The 11,433-nt window shown below is 37.7% G+C and overlaps 1 protein-coding gene across 2 annotated transcripts; it reads left to right on the forward strand.

Moving 5' to 3' along the window:
- The first annotated feature begins 466 nt into the window (after window positions 1-466).
- Window positions 467-6,728, forward strand: LOC127644073 (SLIT and NTRK-like protein 5). 2 transcript variants are annotated; one of them, XM_052127085.1, is made up of 2 exons: window positions 467-1,119; window positions 2,840-6,728. In XM_052127085.1, the coding sequence occupies exon 2, from the start codon at window positions 2,897-2,899 to the stop codon at window positions 5,498-5,500; it is 2,604 nt and encodes an 867-aa protein (XP_051983045.1). In that variant the 5' UTR covers window positions 467-1,119; window positions 2,840-2,896; the 3' UTR covers window positions 5,501-6,728. The 2 variants fall into 2 exon arrangements, with proteins under 2 accessions (XP_051983045.1, XP_051983047.1); XM_052127087.1 differs by lacking the exon at window positions 467-1,119 and adding an exon at window positions 1,815-2,016.
- Window positions 6,729-11,433: the final 4,705 nt, after the last annotated feature.

Below are 11,433 nucleotides of genomic sequence, written 5' to 3' on the forward strand. Positions count from 1 at the left end.
CTCTCTCACAAAGGGTAAATTTAATGACGACAATGCAACCTAAAAGTGTATTTTATTGCACTGTAAGACATGTCTAATGTCATAGAGTTCTCTTTGGTTCAAAAGGAAATTGACTGAAATTGTGATCGGTGTGAATTTTGTGCAAATTATGGAAAATGCAACTTATCTATGGGAAATATGACAAGTTAAATATGTTGTGTACTGCATTCAAATGCTAAAAGCTTATTTTACAGATTTACACTGCCCTCTACGGGCCTCTCTCTCTCTCTCTCTCTCTCTCTCTCTCTCTCTCTCTCTCTGCCTTTTTTTACTTTCTCTTCTTTCTGTATCTTATTGTCTTACCATCACCATCACCCTTCAATTATTATGTTTTGTAAAATGAGAGAGAGAGAGAGAGAGAGAGAGAGAGAGAGAGAGACAGTGCAATATACTGTACACGATGCGCTTTATTTTTAAGTCCTCTCATAAATATTCCACCCTGCCCCAAATTTACAATTGATCTGACGACAGTACAGCAACAGTGAGCCAATGGAAATCCAAGTTCCACTAGTTGAAACACTCTAGTTAAGATGGCAACTCATCTCCACAGACGGATTAATTGGAATCGTGTGCGAAAATAATAATAATAATAATAAGAATAATAATAATAATAATAGAAATATATATATGCTATATTTTTACGAAAACAGCCCAAATATGCTCGCATCGGAGAATTCAGAGAGCTGCGAAGAAGATAGGCAACGCGATACAAGCCGTACCACTCGCAATCAGTCCGGGGATGATGCGTACTTCGCGCGTCGGTTTTGCCGGTGCGCGCATTGAGAGAACGAAAAGACTTCGATTGCTTGTGGATACGTTCGTACATTTATGTCAATAAATGTCAACTTGCCGTTTAAAATGGACATTGCATTGGTTGGATTTTGCCTGATGTTCCTAAACTTGCATTTTCCTCCTTTTTTGCCTGCTGACCGTCACGTTTCCAGGGAGAGTTTGTAACACCCGGGCTTATCACGAACCACTTCACGGATAATTATCCCTTCAGTCCAGCTAAAAAGGAACCGGTGGTCTTCAAGGTTATGGATTGATCATGAGGTGTGCGAATTTACCACATTTAGGCGGGTAAGGAATATGGATTGCCCCGTTTTTCTATGCACCCGGATCTGTCCGTGGTGCTGAAATGCAGTTGCGCTTGCATAGGGTATTGGCAAAAGCTGGCTCTTAACACTTGTGCTGATGTCTTTTGTGAAATATTCAATCATGTATGCGTTACACAACTTAATATACGACGCTTCAGCCCTTTTGAAGATCTTAAATCACGAATATTTTCCAACGCGTTCCTTTGGAAAGAGATGTGGACATATTTCGTAGGCACTGAATGCGCTCTTGTTTGAATTCGTGACATTATAAACTCGTTTGTTTGTTTGTTTATTTGTTTTTACTTGTTATATTTTTATTGATGGATAATTAATACCGCTGCATAGACTCAATTCGACTTTTTTAAGTCATATTGTCCCATACATGTAGCATATCGCATTATACTTATGTGCTTTATTTGTGAATATGTGTGTGTATATGTGTGTGTTCGTGCGTCCAAGTAAGTGTGTATTTGTTCGTGTCTATCTTAGAGGGCGCGCGCGCGCGCGAGAGAGAGAGAGATAGAGAACAGAGAGAGAGAGAGAGAGAGAGAGAGAGAGAGAGAGAGAGAGAGAGAGAGGTTGATTAGCATGGATACAAATGCTTCTACACATAGCGGATGCTCAACAAAATGGTTTAATATAGTATTGTTTTGAGCTCCATCAAGATGGAATCAGGCTATAATCGATGACGTCGCGTTTTGCTTCTAATCAACTGGCGTCTTTGTCGCCTGAGGGACGAGATATGACTGTCACATAGCACTTACATTGAGGGAAATTCAACACAGGCACATTTGGACAACGTAGATGTGGTGTTGTTCACTCTGAGGTTTAACTTGGATACACGTTGAGAGTTGATAAAAACTGTCATCGGATATGTTGGGTGAGTAAAGGAAATGGCATTCTTGGTTTTCAGTGTTTTGGGGATGTTGTGTCTCTGGTGATGGCGATGAAAAATTATTTGCATTTGATATTTATAGCAGTTTCCAGAGTGACAAATGCTTTGTCGATTTTTGCCATCATTCTCAATGACAAACCTTCAAGTCCTTGGGAACCATGGGGATGTTGTCGATTTGTTTAGTGTATAAGCCTCCTGGTTTTACATTTTACCTCTTTGAGTTGAGATGCTGCAAAAAATGTTGTTGGAAATGCATTCCCAAATTGCGCATTGGAGAGTGGCTCGTATTTCTGCCAGTCAATACTACTTTCAGTTGCAAAGGAGCGAGAACGTTCTCTCTTCGTTCTCCCCAATGTGTCATATGTCTTCATGAATGTGCTTGAGTGTGGTACTGAAACAGATTGTGGTTGTATCTGAAATATCATGGACATTTACATGATGTAGGCTACATTTTTCTTTTTTTTTTTTTTTTTTTTTGGTGAATAAATCAATCGACTTGACATACTATATGTAGATGAGAGCATTAATCTTGATTAGAAAAATTCATAAAAAATAAGAATAGTAATGGTAAATAATTTAATCCATTTACAAGCTATTGCATTGCAAAATTCCTAGATTAAAGAACAGTGCACATTGTGCAACTATTGTTGCGTAAGATTTACACAAATGGGAAGTATGCTGATATTTATCTTTCTCATATTTTTGTAATGTCTTTGGACTGTCCGTCATTTGATGTACATGTACTTTGCAGATATAGAAATAGTATGTTCAAGTGTCAGTCACTCACCCCATTGTTTCCCCTTTCTAGATGATACCACAAACTGCAACTGCGCTACAGTGAACCTGGCCATTCCTGCACAAGAAAATGCATATCTGGATACTGAAAATAATATTGCTGCTCGCCACATCTCTGAGTCTGGTTGAGATGTATGATGATTATGGGGAGATCTGTAGGAATCTGTGCACTTGCGAGGAGAGGGAAGGTATTCTGACAGTCAGCTGTGAGAACAGAGGCATCGTGCGACTGTCAGAAATAAGTCCGGTGGTTTTTTCCACGTACCATCTTTTGCTGACGGGTAATTTATTGAAACGATTATCCGTCAATGACTTTATAAATTATACTGGAGTTACCATTTTGCATTTAGGTAATAATGACATATCGGAGGTGGAGACTGGGGCGTTTAATGGACTCCAGGGATTAAGAAGACTACATTTGAACAATAATAAAATAGACATGCTTAGGGACGACACATTTGTCGGACTCGAAAGCCTAGAATATCTTCAGATTGATTATAATTTTATTAGTACTATCGAACCGAATGCTCTAAGCAGGCTTCATCAACTGACTGTGCTCATTCTCAATGACAACTTGTTGTCTTCTCTGCCCACAAACATTTTCCGGAATGTACCTTTGACACATTTGGATCTCAGGGGCAATCGGTTGAAAATGTTCCCTTACATTGGACTTTTGGAGCATATGGACAAAGTAGTGGAATTACAGCTCGAGGAGAATCCGTGGAATTGTTCCTGTGAGCTCATTGCGCTTAAGGCTTGGCTCGAGAGCATCGCTTACACTGCTTTGGTGGGGGAGGTGGTTTGCGAGACTCCATTCAGGCTCCATGGCAGGGATCTGGATGAGGTCTCCAAGCAGGAACTGTGTCCCAGAAGGGCCATATCAGAGTACGAGATGCGCCCACCTCCCCCACTCAGCACTAGTGGCTATTTCCAGACCACACCGGCGGCTGTGACAGCATCAGCCACGTCTTCGGCCGTCCTACGCTCCTCATCAAGGCCGACCAAGGGCACCCGCCAATCAAGCAAAACCAAGTCAAAGCCCACATCTCGAATTCCAGGCAACCCCTACAACTATGGACCCATCATTGCTTTTCAGACCAAATCTCCCGTGCCTTTGGACTGCCCTACCACCTGTACATGCAATCTGCAAATATCCGACCTGGGGCTCAATGTGAATTGCCAGGAAAGAAAGATCGAAAACATATCAGATCTAATGCCCAAGCCATACAATCCCAAAAAGATGTACCTTACGGGGAACTACATCCCTGTTGTACGTAGATCTGACTTCGTGGAGGCAGAGGGATTGGATTTACTGCACCTGGGAAACAATCGAATAGCACTTATCCATGATCGAGCCTTTGGGGATTTAATTAACCTACGTAGGTTGTACTTGAATGGCAATTTGATTGATAGACTCACAGCAGACATGTTCTTTGGGCTAAAGAGTCTGCAGTACTTGTATTTAGAATATAATAAGATTAGAGAGATTGTAGGTGGGACTTTCCGCTTTGTGCCCAACCTTCAGCTGCTTTTCCTCAATAACAATCTTTTGAAAACATTGCCGGGAGGCATCTTCTTTAGTCTGTCACTCTCCCGGCTCAATCTTCGCAGCAACCACTTTCAAAATCTGCCCGTGAGCGGAGTTCTAGACCAGCTGAAAGCGCTAGTTCAGATTGACCTGTTTGAGAACCCTTGGGAATGCTCTTGTGACGCAGTCGGCATGAAGATCTGGTTGGAGCAGCTCAACACTGGAACGGTAGTCAACGATATCAAGTGTGTGACGCCCAAGAGGCTTGCAGGACAGGACATGAGGGTTGTCCCTTCGGAGCAGTTGTGTCCCGATTACTCTGACATCATTGTGTCCACTGTGGTTCCTTCAGAGGAACCTTTAGCAGACAGTATCACTACGACCAAGACGCCCGTGAGGTTCAACACCCCTTCCAGTAATGTTCCTTTGTCTGTTTTGATTCTCAGCCTCCTTCTTGTTTTCATAATGTCAGTCTTCGTGGCAGCCGGCCTGTTTGTGGTGATCATGAAGAGACGTAAGAAGTCTCAGAGTGACCGTAACAGTACAAACAACTCAGACGTAAGTTCCTTCAACCTTCAGTACAACCTCTATAGCAATCGCTCCGTCCCCAAGGTCAAAGCACCTGCAGGACACGTCTATGAGTACATCCCACATCCATTAGGTCATATGTGCAAAAACCCAATCTATAGGTCCAGGGAAGGTAATGCCGTTGAGGATTACCCCAACCTTCATGAGTTGAAAGTCACTTACAGGAGTAATACTGACGAAGACCAGGAAGTCACCTTGAGGAGTCCTACTTACACAGTTAGCACCATTGAGCCTCGCGAGCAGCCATCTCCTGTTCAAGACGTGGAACACTTCTTCCGAGGAATTCTGGAACCAGATAAATCTCCATCGAATGCTGGCAACAGATTTGAATACAAGTACACTGGCCCTGTCCCGTATACGTACCAACCAAACTTCGATGTCAGGCGCCAGTACTTACGTCCCGAAGGAATACGAGAGACTATGCTATACGGTACGGCACCAAGTACTGTCTTTGTGGAACCCAATAGAAACGACTATTTGGAACTAAAGGCAAAACTTCAAATAGAGCCGGACTACCTTGAAGTTCTTGAGAAACAGACGACACAAAGCCAGTTTTAAATCTCTGTCTGCATCTAAATGCATTTAAAGCATTTTTTCCCCTTATACTGACTCAAACTGGAGGGTGCCTTGGCACAAAATACAACAACTACAAAAAAAATATTCCAAACCTTCAGTGGGGTGTGCCGAACTATGTTACTTTAATTTCAGAACCACATGGTATTACAGAAATAAATAAATAAGTACGAATGAAAATATATAAATAGAGCTCACAGAACTTGGACAAAAGCACGAGTGATGTAAAACTGGCAATGCAAAATCTATTTTTTTAAGTCAAAGTTTGAATACACGTAAATCAGTGTACAGGTTAATCTCACCCAAATACATTTTCAGGAATATAATCATAAAAATATTGTGAATTTAAAGGGTTTTTGTGCTGGGGGAGAGGGGTCTACAGTACATACAAGTACAAAAGAATAAAAAAAAAAAAACACTTTAACGGAAATACTATACAGCAACGCATCTGACCGAGCAGGACAATTTCTCTGCTTTAGTCTGTAAGTAAGTACTGTATTTATTGGTATACTCTTTGCCATGTATTTTCAAATTTTTTTTCAATACACATCAATATTATGTCTGTCATGTCCCATGATTTTCTGTACAAAACTTTTGTTTGTAGTTTCTGATCAATTACTGTAGCTTGCATTGTGCTAGTGGCTTTCTTTCTGCAGTGGCACACCCCAGCGTCAAAGATAAATTTTGCATCATTTAACGATTTCAAAGTAAAAGTGTCTTTGTATGCTGTCTGCACTTTTTCTTTTTTTTTCTTTTTGGAAGATGGAAGGCCACAGGGTCTTCCCAGCTAACATTAGACTAAATATTATGTATTAAAAATGAATATATGTATTCATTCTTAATATGTATTTTTAATATCTTAATGAAATTCATAAATAATAATTGAAGTAATAATTATGTTGTGTAATACTGATATTTTAATGTAACACCTATTTTTATACAAGCATTCGCAAATCTCTTTCCCTTATCATTTTCATCGTTTTGATTGCTTTGCACTTATGCACTATGTTGACCAAAATATGTTTATGTCATCAATAAATATGATGTCCGGTTTCCTATAGATCTTTGTTGGAAATTAAAATGAGTTGGATTACCAGGTAACCAACAATTGCAGGACCATTGCAAGTTGACAGCAGTTAATTCAATAGCTCAGATCAATACACCAAGCCGATACTCTGTGAACCTCTCAGCCCAAAGAGCGTTTGTGTGTATTTCTTTTATTCTAAAACCCCTACTCTTGTTGTGAGCAGAACAAACAATGCAACATTAAATTGGGTTAACTATTTTTATGGTTGCGCAAAAGTAATCAATACCTCATCTTCCTCGTGGTAATTATAGAGGTGAGCTGTTATTATGTACAGCTGAAATTATATTATTCTGACTTGAGTCAAGTGATAAAAAAATATATATTTTTTGTTTGCAAGCTGAATACAATATGGCAAAATGAGGGTCTGTATTCAATTATTGCAGATCAATTATTTTATTTTTTTCTTCTTTGAAATCCAATAGCACTTTACAATATGGTTATATATGTTAATGCACTAATTAACTTGGACTAACAATGAGCAATGCTTTTTCAGCATTTATTAATCGTACTAAATGTGCATTTCTAATATATTTAACATTAAACTAGGAATATGATAACATTAGTTAGTGCAATATGAACTAACATGAACATAATGAAAGTTATGAATGATAGTATATACTGATAAAAAAACCAAGATCAATAAATGCTGTTAAATGTTATTTTCATTGTTACTTCATTATTACAAATGCATTAACTAATGTTAAAGGGATAGTTCACCCAAAAATGGAATTTCAGCTTTCTTTTACCCACCCATGTTGATCCAATCCTGTATTAATATTATTAGTATTATTTGGTTCTGTGGAAAACACAAGAAGATTATGAGCATATATGAAAACCTCAGTCACCATTTACTGTCATTATGTGGTAAAAATGGTCAATGTAAGTGAATGGTGAAGTAGACATTGTGCATACAGTCTCATTGTGTGTTGTAAAGGAGCAAACAAAGTCAAAGGGGTTTGGATTTGGGGATAAAATAAGGATAAGTAATAACTAAAAAAAACTACATTTAAAATATATAATTATTTTTTAGTCTGTTAGAATATAGTGTGTTTAACTTAATAACATTTATATGTATAACTGCTGAAATATATATATACACATAGAAAAAACAATGCATTTTAAATATAAAGCATTTACTAAGATTAATAAACCTTAATAGTTCATGATACTTAATGCATTATCTAAGCTTCCATAAAGAACTTTATTGTGAAGTGTTTCCAGCTATCATTATACCAAATACGGGCAGAAATTTGTTTTGATGCTACTTTTTTCTTTAAAGGTGGTTTGAAGAAACGTGTAAGTTTGCACCAATTTGTCCTCTGCACCACGACGGACTATAGTATTGCAAAAGCTGTATTTTAAATTACTGTTCCGATTATTGAAAGCAAGCTTGGAGGGAAGCTGACCTGACCCTCTACTCAATGATAAAGAGGTCTGCTTTGTACCCAGTGCTTCACAAGACTCAAGGGTCCTATTCCACTTTGAGCTTGATGTGGATCTTTATATAGCTGTGGAAAATGAAGGCTGCATCTGAGGATGAGGGGCTTGAATAATTCGGGTTACCTGACAGCTTGTCTTTATAGGCTGAAGAGGGTGAATCGCAGAGTTGTAAAGGCACAAATGGGTATTACGAGAGGACGGAGCTTGACATACTGTTACATACTGATGAGCCACGTAGGGATTTTAATGTTTTATGTAATTAATGTGCAAGGGTTGATTGCCAGGTGACTACTTTTTTTGCTGAAAGATGAAGTGTGTAATATATATATATATTTTATACTCACATACCAACTTTTTTTTTTTTTTCACTCAAAACCTGTCAAGAAAATGTCCTGGTCCTATTTCACTTTATAAAACAATCTAAATAAAAACATTGCATTTAAAAAATAAAGCCATTTTAAGGACTATTAATACATGGTCTCCCAACCTGCATAAGCTGTTCAGTAATGTGGTTATAAAGAGGTTTGGGACACTTTTTTTGCATGCAAGTCTAGGAGACCAGCTTTACTGATAAACCAGCTAAGACCAACAACCAGCTGTTTTGTTTTGTTTTTTTTTGTTTTGTTTTGTTTGGTATGGTTTCATTTTTTTGTTTTTGTTTCGGTAAGGTTTTGTTTAGTTTTTTTTTTTTTTTGTTTCGTTTTTTGTTTTGGTATGGTTTTGTTTTGTTTAGTGTTTTTTGTTTATTTGGTTTGTTTTGTTTAGTTTTTTGTTTTTGTATGGTTTTGTTTGGTTTGGTTTTTGTTTTGTTTGGTATTGTTTGGTTTAGTTTATTTTTTGTTTATTTGGTTTGCTTTGTTTTGTTTAGTTTTTTGTTTTGGTTTGGTTTTGTTTTGTTTGGTTTTGGTTTGGTTTAGTTTGTTTTTGTTTATTTGGTTTGTTTTGTTAAGTTTTTTGTTTTGGTATAGTTTTGTTTTGTTTTGTTTTGTTTTGTTTTGTTTTGTTTTGTTTTGCTTTGTTTTGTTTGGTTTTGTTTGGTTTTGTTTAGTTTTCCCAGCAGGGAGAAGTAAATACAATTTTGCATTTCAGATTTTGTAAATCTTAATTATTCATTTTATCAAGTAAATATGTATAACACCACATGAAAAAAAAGAAATGCTAAAACCATCCTCAACTGGTTAGCTGGATTTAGCTGGTCTCCCTGTCTTGTCAGTTGGAGGATTTAGAGGAGTTTTGGGAACTTTTTAACTGGTCAGGCTGGGAAACCGGCATGCCAACTTGCTAAACCAACTAAGCTCCAGCTTGGCCAGATATGGAGACCAGCAAAGATCATCATAAACCAGCTGAGATCAGCCAACTAGTTTTTTTGTTTGTTTTTTGTTTTGTTTTACCAGCAAGAAGTAGTAAATACAATTATATGCATTTGGTTTTAGCTGGTCTCCCAGTCTTTTCAGTTGGTGATTTTAGCTGATCATGCAGGGAGACCAGCTAAAATCATGATAAACCAGCTGAGACCAACCAACTAGTTTAGGCTGGTTTTAGCTTCTTTTTGTTTCCTGCAGGGTGAATCAAATTAATTGTATTGTATTATGCAGTCTTCTTCTCTGAAATGTTTTGGCTCTGTAAACTGGATTCAATCTCTGCCACAAGAAAACATCTTATAAAATGTATCTGTGTCAACGATATCTGCTTCAGAAAATCTAAAGCCAAAAAAAAAAAAAAAACCCTGCAGTTGTTGCTCCCAGCCCTATCACCAAAATGATCTAAATGTACAAATCTGCCCATTCCTCCTAACTACAATTTCCTATTATTGAGTTTGGCTATGAGGTTATACGGAAGGATTCATTACCTTAAAAGAGTAAGTTGCATATTTCCAAATTCACAAATGGCAAATGATTTTTCTAATCGGAATGATGTGCTTTGCGAGAGGTGTCTGGGGAGGCTACGATGTTTAATTTCCCGACTGATTATTTCACTTATCTCATTTTGGTGAGGGTGGGGGGGCAGCCGAGAGGACCTGCGAGGGTGATGGCGTGCGATTGACGACATGTGCAAATGAGTTCAAGGAGCTTTGGCTAATTGAGAAGGCAGCGATGATATCTGACAGGCACCAATGAGTCTGTTGATTAGTTTAATCATGGTTTTAATGGAACTCTATGAGCCGTGGGGAAACGTTAAAGTGCGATAATTTCGCAGGTTGGGAGTCATTTTACGTCTCTGTAACAATGCTTGTTTGCAGTCTGGCTTGGTGATGTTCAAAGTCTTGTTTACTATTTTTTGCTAATTTGTTTACACACCTTTTCAGTCTCATCGATTCCTATTATGCAGGACCTTTAGAACTCTGTAAGAAAGTTCAACACGAAAAGAAAATTATCTCATTATTTATTTACGTTCATGTTGTTTCAAACCCGTATGATTTTCTTTCTTCTGCTGAACACAGAGATGTTTACCAAAAGGTAATGTGCATATATGAATGGTGACTGAGGCTATTATTGCATCTAACATCTCCTTTTGTGCTCCATTGAAAAAAGTAAAACTACTATTTTCTTCTTATTCTTCTTAAGACTATTTTACATTACCGAAAATATATATATATTTTTTTTATGAATTTATTTAGTTGCAGTATTGTTCTTTTCTTTATGTGCACGTTTTGACCAAGATAATGCAAACAAAGTTTTGCATGGCTTACATTTCCGAAGTGCTATAAACACTGTATCTAATGTCGTTTGCATCCTCCAAAATTGCTGTTATTGTTTCCACTTTATTAATTTTGTGAACTGGATTGTATTACTCAAGATATTGTTATGATTCACTTATTTCCTTATACGCAGTGAAGGTTATGTAGGCCATGCAAAGCAATACAAAATTGGAAAGATATTGCTTTTGCACTATCATGCAATAGTAACAGCTAATGAAAATTATAATGCGTTGAACGAGCTTGGGGCTTGTTCCTAATGTTTACGTTTCAAATCAAATATAATCCAGTAGATTTGGACTGTGGACCAGACCTGATTTGTGTCCCAACGGGCCCCAAAGAAAATACAGTATGTGTATTAAATATTCAGATGCAAAAAGTAATAAAGATTTGTGTTCGTAGCCAAGTTTTAGGACGCTGTGAGAAACAGTTAGCCGTGATTATGGGCTGGTAATTGCCAAGGGTTACCATAGCAACTAGACACCTGCTGGTTACTGGCTAGTCCAGTGGAAATTACCATACACATTGTTAACTGTGTTTCACAAGACTGCATTCAAATATTTCAAATGACACCCTATGTTGCTTTACCCTCCTGGATTGGAGGCAAATTGTTCTAATTAGTATGTTTTTAGTGAATTATCAGTTTTAAAACAGGAGTGAAAAGAGAATAACAAAGAGACAACAAAAATGCACATC

Source organism: Xyrauchen texanus, chromosome 5, assembly GCF_025860055.1.
Source record: "Xyrauchen texanus isolate HMW12.3.18 chromosome 5, RBS_HiC_50CHRs, whole genome shotgun sequence".
In the NCBI taxonomy this organism is placed as follows: domain Eukaryota; kingdom Metazoa; phylum Chordata; class Actinopteri; order Cypriniformes; family Catostomidae; genus Xyrauchen; species Xyrauchen texanus.

What these genes read in the sequence shown, in the direction of transcription:
- LOC127644073 (XM_052127085.1), top strand. Translation starts at nt 2,897, where the DNA reads ATGCATATCTGGATACTGAAAATAATATTGCTGCTCGCCACATCTCTG.